This window comes from Phaenicophaeus curvirostris, chromosome 2, assembly GCF_032191515.1.
Source record: "Phaenicophaeus curvirostris isolate KB17595 chromosome 2, BPBGC_Pcur_1.0, whole genome shotgun sequence".
NCBI classification, from domain to species: Eukaryota; Metazoa; Chordata; class Aves; order Cuculiformes; family Cuculidae; genus Phaenicophaeus; species Phaenicophaeus curvirostris.
This window is the reverse complement of record NC_091393.1, coordinates 78834297-78852652: the sequence shown is the minus strand read 5'-3', so window position 1 is coordinate 78852652 and position 18356 is coordinate 78834297. Positions and strand designations below refer to the sequence as shown.

The window sequence follows — 18356 nt, the reverse complement described above, 5'->3', positions numbered from 1 at the left end:
AATGGAAAACACAGACAATGGGATTTGCTATTTAATTTTTTTTAATTGAGTACTGTAAAAATAACTCAAAAGATAAATAAATGTTACTGTGATGATCTATGTCCAGACATTAAAAATTTTCTCTCTCTACATTGTTTTATTCACAATGGCCTTCAAATCACAGGAGACGGTGATCCCAGTTCATTTCCTCTCTTTTCAGCCCATGTTGCTGGATTTCTGAATCAGAGTTCACCCCGTCCTCCCCCTAAACCATCCTCTCCTCGTGCATAAATCAAGCCCAGTCATTGTTCAGATAGAGCGGATTTTTCTCTTCTCTGTGAAGAGGACACGTTGTTTTGCTATAGGGGAAAAAAAGAATCTGTTAAGAAGCCTGAAGTGTTAAGATGCAATTCAACGAGCCTACATCCCTTTCTCCTGGCTGCCTTCACTGCTTAAATGAGCGTGGAGCGACCGACTGGCATAGTACTGCTGTTAACCAACTCCTGAAGGAGTTTAGTAGCACTTTCACTTTACCGCATGTAATTTTTAGTTCTTAAGAGGTCCATTTTACCTCTGTGAAATAAGTATCAGGGTTCAAGTAGATGAAAACATTCAACAGCTGTTCTGTGTGACTATTCTGAGTCACAACTGCTTGATGTAGGGATAAAAGTAGTTCTTTCTGCTTTCTACTGCTCTTCAGCTTCAGAACCCAAACAACTAGAGGTGGTGAGCTCACAGACTGACTGAAAACTTTACTATGTGCCCTGTGGATCATTCAGTGAGGCACAAACTGACTCTGCCTCCAGCATCTGATGCAGATGTTAGTAAAGTCAGTTCACCTACAGGTTAAGCAGAGTCAATGCATTACTAAAAATAAAAAAAAATAGAAAGAAAATAAATCAAACTAAAGCTTTACATTTTATGAATTCCTTTGAAAGCTATGCAAGAGAAATCCACGCAATAACAAAGTCACTTCTTCCACATAAAAGTTTCGCTTTAAGAAATACTGCAACTTAGTAACACATTCTGTTGCTACAGTTAGGAGGTAGTGAAACTTGGGCACTACTGCCACTACATCACTGAAAACCTTCTTTCTGTGAAGGTCCCATGTTTTGGAAAAGTACAAAACATAAGGTGAAAATACATGCCAAGTGAAAATGCTTCCTAACATATTCCTGATGTTAGTTCGTATCTAGACTCAAATTTACCTCCCTTCACACATGCAGCACTTTCTCACTCAATTTCTCACTTGTGTTCTACTACAGGCTACAAAGATCAGAGCTTTTTTCTTAATTACTTCCAATTTTGTACTTCAGCAACCTACTACGCGTTCTGCAACAGAAGCGCTACTTAGCCTGAGCTCTCCACTCTTTTCACATTTCCTACAAGTTGTGAAGCTTCCAGAGGATCACTTTGGAGCAGTAATTTAAAATTTTCTTACTGAAGAAAATAATCCCAGTGATCTCTGATTCCCCGTCTGTATGGAATTCAGGACAGCCATAACCTCTGTCAGCATGAGTGCTTTGCTAAGAGCATACTGTTTCTCTAGTAGCTTCTCTCACCTGCTGCAAAGCTCCTGTACTATTAGATCTGAGCGTGAGAAGATTAGTCATCTCACAATAACATAAGAAAAAATAAGTTTGAGCTCTGTAGCTACCACATACTGGTCATGCATTATGTTACTTAGAGCTGCCTAATACGTTCCTTTATTCTATAGATAATAAAAAGCCTTTCTTGCATTAACTCCCCCATGCTATTTCTAGGACGGTCTGGTTTAAAGTCTACGTTTCTCCAAATTAAGCTTTTTAATGTTAACTTAGGCTTTTTAATGTTACCTATACACGGGTTCCTCCCTCAGAAACTTGAGCTCTTAGTGACCTTTCAAATAAGCTTGGTGAGCAAAAGGCATCTTGGCAAGTGCCCTAAACCTCCAACAAATCGGATTCTTAAACTGAGAAAATCTGTAAGGACCAGATGAGCAAAAAAGAAACCACAAACTGTCATCTGGAGAGTGGTATCATTTGTGAGGGAGAAAGAACTTGTGTTAATTTCTTTAAAAGAAGAAGTCCATTTTGTAAGGGATGGCTAAAATTTATTGTCTGGAGGACCCATGGTAGTTTAACAGAACATTTCTATTGATGCATATTTTGTAGCTGCTTGTTGGAGGTAGCATAGTCTATCAAACCACACAAAGAAACAGAATGAAAGAACTCCTGTGTCACTTTGCTTTGCCACTGACATGTGGCATGGCTGTCATCAAAGACTCTGATGTGTCAGGCAAGTCACTACTTTGTTTCAGTGCCACAATCTGTAAAATGAGGGTAATATTTACTTCCCACTGGAATGTCATGACGAACAGCAACTGCACAGTCATCTGGGTATGAAACACATTATGACATATTCTGCTTAGATTGGAAAAGTCCCATTATATCCCAATCTTTTGCCCTACACAGTCGGAGAAGCTTATACAAAGCAGGTTGTCTTCCCCAAGCTCTTACCGATGGGATCATATCTCAGCAGGACCAGTTTTTCCTGCAGTCGGAGCCTCCTGATGTTGAAACAGTAGCCCGTCTCAGCGGCACTTTTCATCCTCACCAGGATGTATCTACAGTCACAAGGAACGTCTCTGTGTCAGTGCACAGGGGCACTGTCAAAGGGACAAGCTTTCAGCAGAAACAAATAGGCACAATCACTCTCATGTAAGATATTTCATTTCAATTTCACCAATGTTCTGGATGGGAACTTCCATTCCATATACTAAACTTACCACACAGACAAAAAGCTCACTATAAACCATAAACTCCAGCATCAAGTTTAACTAAGTAACTCCTAAAGACAAGCCCAGAGAGAAGCAGCTCCTCCACAAAACAGTGACAGGGAGGAAGAAAAACAAGAAAGAAGGAGGACAAAAAAACCAAACCCCAACATACAACTGAGTCGTTACGTCTTAAAAGGTAATTGGCAAGAGAGGAAGGATTACGGTACTTAAAGATGACTGGGCTGTAGATAACACTTTATCTCAGACTATCACTTCCACCTGCAGAGAGGAACCTAAACAGATAGGATGGAACAAGAGGCATGCAAAAGGAGAAACAGGGCTCCTTGGCATCCTCCATCCTGCTAGAGATACAGGGCTTGACATTAAGGCAGCCAAGGCAAGGGCTCTTGGTTTGTGGGGTGGACTGGCAGCAACTGTGGTGTCCTCGGGAGCAGGGAAAGCCAGGAGACTGGGAAGGTTGTCACCATGCCTCTACCATGGAAGATTCAGAGATCTGCGCAACTTCTCAGATCTTCTGAGGTTTCCAGAGAAAGGTCAAACCCGCCTGTAAAATATTTTTTTCTCTCCCATTACAACAAAGAAATGGATACATTTCTGCACATGGACACTAAATTAATTCTCCTGGATTTTCCTGCTTCTAATACAAATGGTCTGTCAAAATTAACCTTGAAAAGACACCCATTCTTTCTCACGTATGCTGCTCTGACCTCCTCTCTTACTTCCTTAAGCTCTCACTTTTCAGCTTTGCAATCTAAATTACTGCTGAGTTGAAAGTAAAGAGAAGAACACTGGATTCCTGCAGACCAACTGACCAAGCATAGGCTAGGGATTATCCCCAATTATTGTCCTTTCCTGTACACTACTGCAGGTATGATGTGTAGCACCAGTAACCACACAGACTCCTTCTCCTACACCTCACCCGCTTCCTCAAAGACTCTGTGCAGTTTCCCCTTTCTGGGGAATCAGTGATATCATTATAACCAGACCTTGAAATCCTGATGAACCACACAGCTGAGGCCAAGCCCTTTCTAAATACCACACCTTGTTCAGAAAACTTGCTGCCCTGTGAAGAAACGTAACTAGGAGCAGAGGCAGAGAAAAGCACTGGAAAGCTATGAGGACACAGGAAGAAAACCCAGAGGGAGCACAGAAAGATAAGCAGTATAAGGAGATAACATATTCCTGAAGAATACGTGGCACTGTTCAAAGAACATCAGGAAAGGGGGAGGGGGGCACAACACGATATCCTTACATTAAAACATTATTAACACCATTCTTTAAAGCTACTTTTTCACCTTGCAGAAACATCCTGCTTTACTGTGTTTGTTTCTGCAGATAACAGTAGCACACTGAGATGGCAAACCACTCTCTTCCCTGTCGGGCATAGTTGGAAAGTGCTTAATTTCAAACCCTGACAATCAGGCAGAAATCTTCTAACAGAAGAATTTCTTCAAACCTGGCAAGTGATTAGTATGGCTCTGTTGGGGGGTGATTGTTTTAAAAAAAATCAGAAAATGTGCCAAAGGTCATAGTTCCCAAGGTTATGCAGTACCACAAATAATACACTCACATGGAATGCAGCTTCTGAGAATCAGAAGACAGGAATGTATTCACACAAACGTATCAGTTTAGCCTCCTGGATTTGTCTAGCCAGTTGTCTTACAAATAGCATTTTGGATGCAAATAATTCTGTCCACATGCTCTTGTCTCCTTGCATCCACATTGTAAGTGGATATTCTGAAAGTAGCTATTCCTTCCTTTCCAATGCTTAAAACACATCAGCTTTCCTTGCAGGTTGAATGACTGTAGCTAATTTTCTTCCAGAGCTCACTACCATCTCTCTCGAGCTGGCCTACAGAACAAATCGAGATGACCAGAGCACTGACTGTGCCCCATCCACTCCTCACGTATAAATAAATGAATGTGCTAAAACTGGGAAGCACTGTGCACCACGCCTACAAAAAAAGGTTCACAGCACCTACCCAAAGCTCACAAACAACACTAATCCATGCTGTACTCTGCTCTCCTCTGCCAAAATCATGAAAGGTAAACAAGGGGGAGATTATCTAGTCCCTCTCTTTAATGATAAAGCACAGAGGAGTACTTCCCCTGCACAGGGCCCTTTGGACATTACAACTCAGCTCAACGCGCCAGCCCAAAGGACAATATCTGCCTTTGCCGCAATTTTAGAACCAAGTGGAGGTTTCACAGCATTCTGTACTTACCTGTGATAAGACACACATGCAGAAGGACAGAGAGGACACAGCTAGAATCAAGGACTGCAGTTCTTTGAGCTATATTAAAAAATTCTAGAGAAGCCTAATATTTGTAAAGTCCCTTGAAGATAACGGTTGGCAGCAGAAATCAAACTGGTGAAGAAAACATCACTTACTTAGATTTGCTCTTGGCCACTGTTTTTTTGCAGCATGAAGAAAAGAAAGAAAGAAGAAACAGTTACCATTTTGTCTTGTTTCCTTTATATACAACATATAACAATTAAGGGTTTTCCACTGCCTGCCTTTGCAATAGCCCCAGGTAGACTGTGCAGAGATTCAGTCACAAAACAAATGTCCCTCATCCTTCTGTCTACATGCTCCCACATGCTTGCTCTTTCTTCCATCATACCACCTTTACAAGTGTCTGTGCAAACACGGTGCCTAGCAGAACAGATTGCACTTGTTGCAGCCTCCAGATGTTTTCAACATGAAGCTTCAATATGAATTGAATACGAATCCACCAAATGAATACACAGTTAAGGCAGGTATGAACTAACACTGCTGGTGAGAACCACAGTCCCACTCTCTCCCACATGCTCACATCCACCTCAGCTCTAGCTCCTGCCAACATAATGGTTTGTGTCGCCATAGGGTGAAACACACAAGGGAGCTGTTCTTGGATGAGACCAACCTCCTCACAAGCCTGGGTTTAGGCCCTCTGACCTAACCCACCACACACCATCAAACAGAAAGGATTATTTTCTTCTGTCAGCTTGGTGAATTTAAAGTAATTATAAATCTATAGCATGAAAAAAAACCAAGGAAAGAAAACACTCTAAAATCTCAAAACATTGCTCATCTGTGTCCTGTCCACGCACAACTCTCGCAGGCCATCAGGAGCATCTGGCCAGCCTTCTCTTGCACGTCTCCTTCACCCACCCCAAGCTCACTGAGATACCACAAAGGCCACGTTTCTTCTCCCATGCTCTCTTCCCCACCACTTGATACAAAAAGTGGAATATTTTGATTTAAGCTAAAGTAGGGTTGTCATCCCATTAACCATATTTTTTGAAAGTTAGACAGAATATCCCTCTGACAGGATTTTTTTAAAATAGAATTATTTTCAAGAACTGCTTCTTCAGAAACTATTATATCTTGTATTAAGTATGACCTGAGCTGAACAGATGTGTCTTTTCCTATAATCACGTCTGTTTGCAGCACCTCCCTATCTCAAAGGCAAGGTCGGACAGAAAGCTGGAGCCAGCTCCAAATTAGTAAGAGTTTTGACTGTTGTGAAGTTCAATCAGACCTTAGAAAGTAAAATATGCCTAAAGACTTTTGTGTGTAAGTGGGAAACACACTCTGAAACTAGTTTTGGTCTCACTGCACATGACTGATGGAGATCACTCCCTTATGTTGCCCAGGCCTTAGTACTCGCGTTCTAAAACTCCAAAAGAAGTCTTAAAGAGTTTACTTGAGACCTCATCTGGAGTATTGTGTCCAGTTCTGTAATCCTCAACACAAGAAGGCTATGGAGCTGTTGGAATGGGTTCAGAGGAGGGCTACAAGGATGATCAGAGGGCTGGAGCTCCCCTCATACAAGGACAGGCTGAGAGAGTTCGGGTTGTTCAGCCTGGAGAAGGCTCTGAGGAAATCTTATGGCAACCTTCCAATACCTGAAGGGGCTACAAGAAAGCTGGGTAGGGACTGTTTACAAAGGCTTGTAGCGATAGGATGAGGGGTAACAGGTATAAACTGGAGAGGGGCAGATTTAGACTAGACATAAGGAGGAATTTCTTCACAATGAGGGTAGAGAGGCACTGGCACAGGTTGCCCAGAGAAGTTGTGGCTGCCCCATCCCTGGAGGTGCTCAAGGCCAGGTTGGATGGGCCTTGGGCAGCCTGGTGGGACGTGTCCCTGCTCATGTCAGGGGGGCGGGAACTGGACGATCCTTAGGGTCCCTTCCAACCCAAACTATTCTATGATTCTAACAATTCTGGGAGAACGTGCACCCGTGTGCGTAAGCGGGAAATACATTCTGTAACCAGCTCGTGTCCCGCCGCCCAGCCCCGAGTCAACGGGCGCCCCGGACACGGGAACCCGCCCTCGCGCCCCGGCACGAGGCGCCGCGGGGCACGCCGGGAGGGAGGCCGCGCGCTGCCTGACGGGAGGAGCCGGCCCCGCGCCTGAGAGACTGAGGGGGAAAGGGGGAGGGAAGGAAAAGGCAGGTCCCGACGCCCCGCCCCGCCCCTCCTCGGGCCACTCACAAGCCGCCGCCGTTAGGAACATCGCGCCGGTCTTCGCTGAGAGCCACCTCGGTGTGCCCTCTACTCCTCCTCCCCCTCCTGCCCTGCCGCCTTCGCCACCGCAGCCACTTCCGGGCCGCGGGGCAGAAGCGCTTCCGGGTTGGTGGAGGAGGGGGCGTGGCCGCTGCCTCGCGGCGCGCGCCGGCCCCGCCCCCTGGGCCTCAGTTGTGGGGCCGGGGAGGGTCGCGTTCGTTCCTGCTGGAGCACAGGGGGATCCCGAGGGAGCTGGGGTTGTTTAGCCTGGAGAAGGGGAGGCTGAGGGGAGACCTTACCGCCCTCTGCACCTGCCTGAAAGGAGGTTGTGGAGAGGCGGGTGTTGGTCTCCTCTACCAAGTGACAGGGGGCAGGATGAGAGGGAATGGCTTATGTTGCACCAGGGGAGGTTTAGATTGCACATTAGGAAAAATCTCTTCACAAAAAGGGTTATTGGGCACTGGCACTGGCTGCCCAGGGAGGTGGTGGAGTCACCATCCCTGGAGGTACTGAAAAGACAGGCAGATGAGGTGCTCAGGGATATAGAGTCATAGAATCATAGATTCTGTATAGAATCACTAGGTTGGAAAAGACCTCTTGGATCATCGAGTCCAACCATTCCTACCTGCCACTAAACCATGTCCCTGAGCACCTTGTTCCAGTTCCAGCTTGTTTCTGTCCCCGACAACCCCTTCTGTGAAAAGCTTTTTCCCCACTGTCCAGCCTCAGCCTCCCCTGGTGGAGCCTGAGGCCATTCCCCCTTGTCCTATCACCTGTCACTTGGGAGAAGAGGCCAGCACTCACATCTCTACAACCTCCTTTCTGGTAGTTACAGAGAGCAATGAGGTCTCACCTCAGCCTCCCCTTCTGCAGGCTAACCAACACCAGCTCCCTCAGCCGCTACCCTCCAGCCCCTTCACCAGCTTTGTCGCTCTTCTCTGGACTCGCTTCAGGGCCTCAACATCCTCCTTGTGGTGAGGGGCCCAGAACTGAACACAGTATTCAAGGTGTAGTCTCACCAGTGCCAAATACAGGGGCAGAATAACCTCCCTGGACCTGCTGGTGTGGAAAGGTATGGTTGGAGTCAGTGATTCCAAAGGTCTTTTTCCAACCAAACAATTTTACAATTCATTCAGGCGCTGGGAAGCTGAGGCTGTGAAATGTGGGGGCCTCTGCCTGGTCTTCTCGCACAGGCACTGAGAGGCCCATGGCTCCAGCCTCTGTGCTGGAGGGGGCTCACGGCAGCATGTCCTGTGCAGAGGGGCTCTGTCCAGCCCAGACAGACCCACAGCTACCATGGGTGCCAGGGTGGGCCTGCATGTCCCAGCCTTGTGCTGCAGTGTTCTCATCATTTGGTACATCCCCCAGTATCTGCCTGGCTTGTTCTGTTTTGTACAAAGAAAGAGATTCTGTCGTGGTATTGAAGTCCTCGAGGTCCTGGGCAGCTAAACCTATTGGTGTTCATGAGATACTGCGCGACAGCAGCCGGCAGGGAGGCTCAAGGAGGACACGGAGGCAGGTTCTCGTGTTTTTCTGACCAGTTAAGTAATGAGCTGCAAGTTCTTACCTTCTAAAGAATTCCCAGAAGGTCCATGGCTTATTCTTCTCTCTCCCACCAATTAGGTAAGCTGTTAATGATGGAATTCAAGTCCTGGAATACTTAGCAATTACTAAGGCAGTCAAAATGTCAGCTTGACATATTTAGATGGAAAGCAAGGCTTCGAATGTGTAATAACGTGTGGTTAATTTGGTATTCTATGGCTTGAAAACAAATGGCTGACCCTATAAAAGACTGGAGCAAGATGACATCTCAAAGAAAGCAGGTTGCTCCTGTCAAGTATTCACTTGATATGTCGTCCCTTGTTTCAATTCAATTACTTCCAAATACTTCCTCTTAATGATACAATGTTTCAATCTTTGCTATTTGGCCTTCAGAAGTATAAATCTAGTAGTTACATAATCTGGCCATGAATATCACTGTGAGAACTTAAAAACGTTCAGGATGCTAAAATGCTAGTGCTGTAAGACTTCTTCTCTGTGATCTGTGTTATTGCCTCAGAGCACAGAACGATAGGGAATGGGATTGCCAAGTTCACTGCCAGGAATATAAATCAGCATTAAAGATGATTTTTAAGCATAATAGTAAGTTAAACATTTGTATAGGCACATCATCAAATAGAGGTTGTGCTGCCTCTTTTTAAACCTCTTGCCTGCTGGCAAAAATAAAACTGTTCCAGTGACATTTTCCCTGCTCCGCTGTGACAAGGGCTGCATAAATATAGACACCATGGATTAGAATAGACTCCAGCAATCTTTGATTTCCTTTCTAGCAGCCTCTTCTGCAGACAGTTTTTAATAGCTATGGGTGAAAAACAAGGAGTCTAAAACTGGTACGTACGGCAAGGTGGTGACAGTATAGCATGTCCCCAATGGCAGTAGTCATCACTAGCCTTGGAGAAAAGGCATCCTGGCTGGAGAAAAGGAGAGGGAGTCAGGATTTCTGACCCTGACTTGGGTATAGATTTGCTATGTGGGCTAGGATAAGTAAGTCATGCACATTGAGATCTTTGATGGCACGTGCAGTGCAAATGCAGATTCTTCCTTCAACTTTGCCTAGAGAAAGCAAGGAGTGTGATGAACTGTAATGCCAACCTAGATAATTCTGATGCTTGCTTAAAAAGAAGTCGCTCACATCTCCAATGGAGAAGCTGCTGGTGCCAAATTGATCAGTGTCACTCAGTATCAAATGCAGAGTGGGGTTTTTTTCAGCTAGAAAAACAACAATTTGTCATGTTATAATCTGTTTCTTTCCTTTTCTCTCTAGGCTGAGCCCTCTACCTCCAGGAAGTGAGGAGATGACTGCTTCTTGCCAGGACAGTGCAGTCAGGTTGCTGGCACAGACTGGGCAGGCGGGGGGCTTGTGTCCGAAGTTGGCAGGGGTGGTGCTTCTTCAAGTGCAGATGGCACTTCCAGTCAGTCATCACTTGAAAAAGTCACAAGAAAGAGAAGAGGGGCAGCAGATGAAATATTTGCAAGGTAAATATCCTCTTGGCATTATGTTTTCTACATGATTTACTGTCAATTAGCGCATACAAAAACTCAGTGCTGGAAACAAGAGAATAACACTCTAAAGCCTGGGAAAAGCTCCACGTGTCCTTCCTTGTTTCCCGCAAAAAAACAGGCAAACAGCTAAGTAAGCCAAAAAAATGCACACAGCTCGGTGGACATAGTTTTAAAACAGCCAGGCTATTTTCTCCTCTCTTCTTGCTCTCCCTTTCTCAGCATGTTACAACTTAGCAGAGTTCTTGCTGCCCACAGTGTTAAACAAACACACATGGGCACTATTGTGCAAATCACTCATCCCAGATAACAGATGGATTTTTACATTCTTTCTGCATATCTGAATCCATTATCCTATGAGGACCCAGAAGAAAGTGGGCATTAGCTTAATGCAGCTCTAAAAGAGGAACTGTCCATGTCAGGAGAGCAGGAACGATGGAAAGAGCCTTCTAAATTGCTAAATCACTTTGAGCCTGTGACCAAATCCATTTCAGCTGCAGGTCTGTTTGAAGTGAGCTGGTGACAGCCTTTAGCCCCATTCTTAGGGGTGTCCATGGCACAGTCTCAGTTTGTTTTGCTGGCAGCTTTGTCAGAAAAGGCAGAAAAGCAGTTGGCTTGCACAGTTCCCTTCTTACCTCAGGAGCCTGGTCCCCCCCAGATCAGATACAAGGCACTCTGGTGTGGTAGGTTAGGGCACAGCTCCACTTTCAGGGCTTTACCTGTTGCCTTCTTATTCCCTCCAGAGCACTGGCCCCTGGATCTGTTCCTGGAGCTCCTTTCCCTAGCACTGACGTCATTCGTACGTAAGGGGGGAAGAATAAAGACAGCACTTGCCTGTTTTCTTGTGTGATTTTTCAATACCCATTTCCCAATCCCGACGTCCAAAGTAACAACATCCTTTCAAACCGCCCCCTCTCAAAATGCCACAGTAGTCAAACAGCTGCAAATCAAAACACCTTGTAAACAAGTGACTGAAATCCCGTGGGATGCCCGAGGGCTTGGGCATGTCTCAGAGTGATTATAGTTCCTGCTATACAAATTGGAGTCCATGTAGCACAGTTTGTGCCAACTCTGAGCTCTTGCTTTTTATTTTTAGTCCTGTTTGTCGAGGGGTTCTCATGATAAAAAGAATGACATTTGGTATAAGTGATACAGAGATAAAATTAGATAGTAGCTGCAAGTGGTCGTACGGCTAATGCTCTCCACTGAGGCTTTTTCCACAGGATTTGGGATACTGTGGGCCTCAAGGACAGATTTTCTCTGGGTGAATTTCACTTCCCATCAGCAGGCAACTGAAAAATTGGACTCGCATGGGACACATGTGCAAAGAGATGAATGTCATTGTCATTGCTTATGCCAACAGCTGGGTCCATCTGGGACACTAAAGACAACATTGTCTAGCTGATCGAAGGTTGTTTTTAGCTAGCTTCTAAACCTTCTTCCATTTTGGGGCAACAAAAGAAGGCTTTTGCCATCCATGCGTAGAGCTTTGTACACAAAGCAGCTTAAATCATCAGCAGGGCACAATCCTGAGACTTTTTCATCCTCCAGATGTCTGTCACCCACACTGATGCCGAGAACATTATTCCTTTCTTTGGAAGAAGCAGCCTAGGGGGAAGACAGGATAGAAGGTGCATTAGATTACATCTCTAAAGCAGATTTTCTCTTAGAAGAATAGGATCAGTTCTGATTTGTTTTGGCTTTCCCCTCCCCCTCCCCCCCCCCCTCCCCTTTGGATTTCTTTAATTTTTACTACACTCTAAAAGAGGAAAATACAAGAGGTTAACAGGTCAGCAGATGTTCTCTGTTGCTTAGGAACATGAAATACAACCAGGTAGTGTACGTAGTGCACCATCAAAGGTAGGTGGAACTGCTGGCCGTGTAGCACAAAGGGATTTAGCTGTGGTATTGTGGCAAAGAAAGAGTGCATCAAAACCAATGCTGTCAACCTGTAAGGCCAGTTACTTTTAAGCCAGGTAGGTAAAGGCAAAGGGAGAGGATAATTATGTAACGTGAACATGGTGTGACACAGACAGGGAATGGAATTTTTTTCTTCCTATAGCTTAATGGAGGAAAATGTCTCAAGTGCCTGGACATGGTTCATTTTATGTCAAAAATCTTCTGTGAATGAATTGGTATATCACTCCCACCATTTCTTGGCAAGGGAGTTATCTTCAGCTTTAAGCCAAACCAATCAGCTCTACGGGCAAAGAAAAAGATGCAGGTTTAAGTGTGGCAAGTGGATGTGGTCCTGACCATCTGCCCTTTTTTTTTTTAATTCTAGAAAAGAAAATATCTAGAGAACTAGAATAAGGATAGGGCTTTTTGCATCCCATGGCCTCCCCGATGAGTTTTTCACTGGGAGGGAGGTCATAGGGTTCAAAGCTGTTTCTCAAGTGCTGCTACGTAATATTACCTTGACGTCATGCATCTTTATAAACAAGCTATTACTTCATTCAGTGTTTTGGGAAATGATGGGTCTGGAACAATACACCCACAGCAGTTCCCTCCCTTATCCCAACGGGCTCTTTAGTGAACTACTTATGAGGTGTACCTCACTAACTGCTGTCTGTCTGTCTGTCTGTAGTAGTGGTGTGTCTCTGGGGAATTTGGAGTAGGAATATTGATGGATTTTATGAAGGACAGAGATATGGGAAGAAGACAGACATACATTTGCAGTTTCATGTGGTTTTATGGTTGCTTGATCTAAGAACGCCAGGCTGAGAAGGCCCCAGGGCTTCATCACTGCAAGCACTGAATGCATCATCGCTTCTTTTTCTACATGTTTGGGCTTCTGAAGCCAGTCAGTCATTTACACCTGACAGGATAGCAGAAAAACAGAGTTAAGCTGAGCAATGTTCCATTCATTTCTGTCTGCTTAGCTCAGGTTTGAGCTAGACCTAGAATTAATACTTTAAAAGATTAGGAATCATCATAAAGGAACAAGTAAACGAGGTACAGCAAAAACATACATAGAAATCTGTTTGAAGTCTTAGGCTCTTGCATAAGTGTTTTGGCTAGTTCCCTAAACTCTTTTTCATCTGCCATAGTCTCCCTAGACCTATTTTACTGAAAAACATATAAGCAATTTGAAAGTCCTGGTGACGCACAATATGTATGCTGTGACCTTTGCATAGTCTATGCAAAAAAGATTGTCTTTCCTCTTTCTGTTTCATAAGCACTGTCCATCTGGCCTTGCCCTGTCACATCCCCGGATATGAAGAAATAGTCTTCCTCCTGTAGAGGGAAGCCAGTGCATTAGGTTAACAACAACAGAGCTATAGCAGTATCCACAGCTGGCCTGTTGTAAGGGATTTGTTGATCAATGAAGGTACATGTACAACTTTTAATCCACGTTAAACTATTCAGTGCTGTTAATCTACTAGGTCAAATAATTTAAAGGTAGCTCAAGCTAGCTGGCTGGAAATATTTCTTGTCTGATAAAAAAAAACCAAACCAAAACAAACAAGCTTTATCCCAACATCATTAGATAGACTGAGATATTATTGAATTGCCCACAAAACAAGCCAGACTGAATCACATGTTTTTGCTGAAAGTTATCCTACCCAAAGGAACCAGAAAAACATTCACCTACTTTTTTTTCCCCAGCTCTTACAACACAGGCTCTAGCCTCACTGTTACAGGAAAAAACTGCTCTTCGCAACTCGAAGATCAATACAAGACTAGGTGTGGCTCCCTAGAGGTAACCAATCCCAAAACTCTGTTCCAGTTCTATAAGGATACCTTGCTATCTAGTCTATCCTCCATAAGTGTCCAAGGGGCACAGCTGCCTAAGAATCATATATGTAAAGATGATGAAGACCTGGACCATAGCACCTGGCCTGATATTAATTCTTGTCCAAACATTCTGCCTGCTCACATGGTCCGTTCCATGCTCCAGATGGATTAGGAGAAGACTGGTAGGTTGATGTTCTCAGCCTTGCCTGGCACTTGGTTCTGATGACCTAATTCTGGTTAATTGAAGGCCTCGGTTCTTCCTCAGTACAAAATTACTCTTGCATCATTTTGAAATCATGATGCTTCCATTAAAGAGAGCACTTAATCCAGTACTGTCTGTAGTGACCTGATGCTTGTATGCAAAATGGTGATCAGGGCATTTCATGCTAGCAGTGAAACAGAAGGCTTTACTGGAAAGGGATTAAATTTGTTTTCAAAGTGTCTGCAGAGTCAAATCAATTCCAAAGGTTTTCAGAGCTACTAAACAACCAGAAGCAATAACTGCATTTCTCTGTTGCCAGGTCCAGCCTTCACCTCTTCTAGGGAGGGACTGTCTTCTACTCTGTGTTTGTGTATCTGCTAGTTTTACAGGTTGCTACCCTATCTGATCCTCTGCACCAATGTGATAGTACTGGTGAGCCTCCGCTTGCGGGACGGTCAGCAGGGCACCCCTCCAGCTGCCCTCCTATCTGTGATACCTGTGGTTGAAATGTAGGCAAATGCATTTGAGTTGGATGTGCATCTGATGCCAACTGCATCTGGCAACTGTTCCAGCACTGCAGAGGACTGCCCCGGGATTTCTAGTTATTTATAATTCAGTGTCAGATTGGACCCAGTTGCTCCTGGTTAGAAATCTTTTTTGCAATAGCAAACGAAGATTACATGAAGAGCTTAAAAAAGAATTTCACCCCTCTGGGGCTAAATTACTTCCACTTATGTACCACTGTCATATCTTTAAAGGGCAAATCCAGGAAGCTAACACTGAAAAATATAACTCTACAACTGAGGTTATCTGCCTGCCCTCTCAAGGCGATCATGTCTCATATCCATAAGGTCTTTCATGGCAAAAACCAAAATTCAAGTGAAGTGGATGGAAGATTTATGTACCGAGTAGGAAACGACAGCTTGGTAGGAGGTGTATTTGAATTCTGGAGCCAGTTACAAAGACAAACCTCAAACACCACATGACTGATTTTACATACTATTTCACTCATGTCTGGTAAAATCACTCCGTGCTCACCCAGACTTTACAAACTACTAGTCACCAACTGAGAAAGGCACGGTGACGTACATGTTACGGTAGCATCCGGCACTGGCAAACAATCTACTTCCATATGTAGCCCAGGATCCATTCCAGACATAACTGATGTATTTTTCATGAAATAATAATTGGAAAGCAGGGAGAATAAAAACCCTCTGCACCAACTTACCTGTCCCACAGGAGGTCTCGTGCTGATCAACTCACCTTCAGGGAGTTTAATCAGAAGGAGAGTTACACAGGAACATGCAGAGGTCACACCTTCCCTTTACTTCTTGTGAATGTTGCTAGCCATCTGATGAGAGAGTAGTCACACTTCACGTAGTGGCTGTATTCAGCTCTGATTATATACCTGGATTAATAACGAAGCACTTAACCCCAGGGGCAAATGGATTTCCCCAAAGAGCACAGGAAGTATGGAGAGGGGAGCACAAATTTTACCTTCTTTAGAAGGCTGAGAGACCCAGGCTCTACTGTCAATTTTTCTTTTAGCACCTTTTCAGTGATGGCACAGGAAAAAAGTGGAAGGGGAGAAACAAAAGAAGAGGAAAGGAGCAAACACTTTTTTGGTGTCTTTTTTTTTTTAAGTGAAAAAATAAAGTAATTTACACGCAAATGTCTAGGGTTTAGATTTTCGTCCAAAAAAGGACAATTCAATTTTTTAATCAGTTCTGCCTATGGAAAATATCCCCTGTTGGTGACTTTTTCCCTCCCTTCTTTATATGTAAAATCAGGACGCAACACTGCATTGTCTTCAAAGAGCAGCACACTGAGACCAATGACTAACTGGTACCTTGACAAGAATCGTAGCCCATTCTTCAGCCACAATAGTTATCTTACATCTCCAGCTGCTTTATAAATGCTTGGCTGGCTCTTCCCTGGGACTGGGCTCTGTATGGTTCCTCGCAGAAATGGTATGAGAACCGACTTTCAGAGCAAATAACTGAAAGATCTCCTTCATTGAGAGAGTTAAAAAAAATCACTGCGCCCTCATGTCTCTACCATTTGCTTCCCTTTAAATCTCCTGGTGTTAGGTGTCACTGACATCACAAGCTGTCAGGTTCTCTGAAAGAGACTACATGGTCCTCTGGGGTGCACACCCTTGAAATGTTGCTGTGACTGAATTCTGCTCTACTGCCAGTGAGTGCTCTGAGGTCCTGATTTTGGCCCTATGAGGAGATGATCAGATACAGCAGTGATTAATTCAGCTTAAAAGAGCTGTAGGGTTCCTTGATCAAACAGGCTCAGCTGTAAGTGGAAATGAGAGCAACAGCAGGCTGGTCAGTAGTCCTTCCTGAGGGCCTGGCTGTACAGGAAATACACTTTCACAGACTGCAAAGGGAACTAGGCTTTTGCAGCAGCTGTAGATGGAGGATGATCTACATTGCCTCTACACCATGAGCACCAAAATTGTCATGTGAAGTGCACTGCTTTGCAGTGTAAATTATCTTTGCTAATATGAGATTCAGGGATAAGCTCAGAAACAGGGCACTCGTGTCTCCTCATTGCATATGTTCATATCACATGCTGCTATACCCCTTTCAATAAAATCTCAAGATTTAGAGAGACTGAATTGCTTAAGGCCTCCAGGGTTCATTCAGTCAGATGCAGTTTATCATTTAACATTTTTAAGCAAATCTACCAGTTGCCAGTCTTGGCTTCATTTTCTCATTCTTTGAACTGCTGGGCAGAAAGGTCAAATAGCGTGAAATACAACAATAAGCCAAGGCCATTTGATTGATTTAGGGTTTTTTTGCGAAATGGAACACCTTGCAATTGGTGATGCAGTCCAAGATAGGCAGGGTGTGTAATCTTCCATAACTCTGCTGCAATTTCAGGTTAACAACGATCATAGAGTAGCTGCCTGCTCTTCTGTGTTCATCGCCTTTTCTTTCTGCAAGTTTTGTGTTCCGCTGTAACTCACTAACTGATCAACAGAAATTAAGTATAAGTGGCTGAGGTTCTTGGGCAAAATCATGAGTTTTCTAGTATAACTATGGCTATTCAGAAATCCTGAGCTGCAGAACAGCACACACAGAGTCCATCTTCCACTGTGTTTGCATCCAGGATTCTAGCCACTTTGGAAACGTGTGATATTGACTCACGTGCATAGTTCAGAGTTGTCACTGGGGAAATGCTGCATTTCGCCAGCCTCTGAATCTTCCACAGGAAATAACACTGATTCCCAATCAGGCTGAATGGAACAGTCATTAGTACCAATGGATTGGCACCAGCAGCTGAACTGTTTTGAAAATCTAGACTAAAATTATCCAAACAAAGTGGTAACTACCAAGGCCTGGATCTTCAGCTGCATCTCTGAGAGGTTTTCCATTGATATCAGTGAGTTTTGTGGAGGGAGTTTCAGGTAAAACAAAGGAAAAAGACTTCAGGTTGAGGTCTAAACCTCATCCTATCCAACCTTAGACACTTAAAGCCTCGTCAACTGCTTTAATCAACTAGGGGAATGTGCCACTCCAGAGAGCAGATGAAATCATAGCTCTTTCCATTAGCTGTAGGTTGGCATGAGAACTATAGTTTAAGTCTTTTAGCTAAGTGCCTTACGTTAGGCAGTCCTTCTGTGTGGTCTCAAGCAGTGAATTTTCTCAGTACCTCTTGGCAGCTCTAAGATAAGGGCAGTTTTATCTCCCCATGTGTAAAAAAGTGGGAGGTCTTTTAAATGCAAGCTTTATAGAAATACAGGGAATTATTATACTTCAGCAAAGCAAACCCACTGTCAAAGGAATCCACGCACACATGGAGTTCTGTCTTCACTAGATCTTCTCTTCTCTCCCAGTACAACCACATTACCACAGTTCTTGAGTGTCCTGACCATTGTTCATTCACATTTATTTTAGCTCCAACTGTTGTTCAGTCTAGAGGTTAAGAGATTTCTGCAAGATTGGTTTCAAGTAGATATGCAAAGAAAGGCAGCTGGGCAGGAGGCCTATTTCCCTTCCAGCAGCTTTTGTTACGATTTTAGATGTGAAATCCATTGATGGGGTGGAGGCTGAACTGATTTTCTGAACTGCCTTTTTCTCTGATATGAA

The 18356-nt window shown here is 44.1% G+C and overlaps 1 protein-coding gene across 1 annotated transcript; it reads right to left on the bottom strand.

Moving 5' to 3' along the window:
• Positions 1 to 23: 23 nt before the first annotated feature.
• On the bottom strand, positions 24 to 10038 carry MRPL33 (mitochondrial ribosomal protein L33; the record flags this gene model as incomplete). Its single annotated transcript, XM_069852611.1, has 5 exons — positions 24 to 338; positions 2478 to 2584; positions 5151 to 5169; positions 9652 to 9720; positions 9906 to 10038. Coding segments are annotated over 5 exons (378 nt in total), but the record flags the coding sequence as incomplete, so codon positions are not given.
• Between the last annotated feature and the right edge of the window lie 8318 nt (positions 10039 to 18356).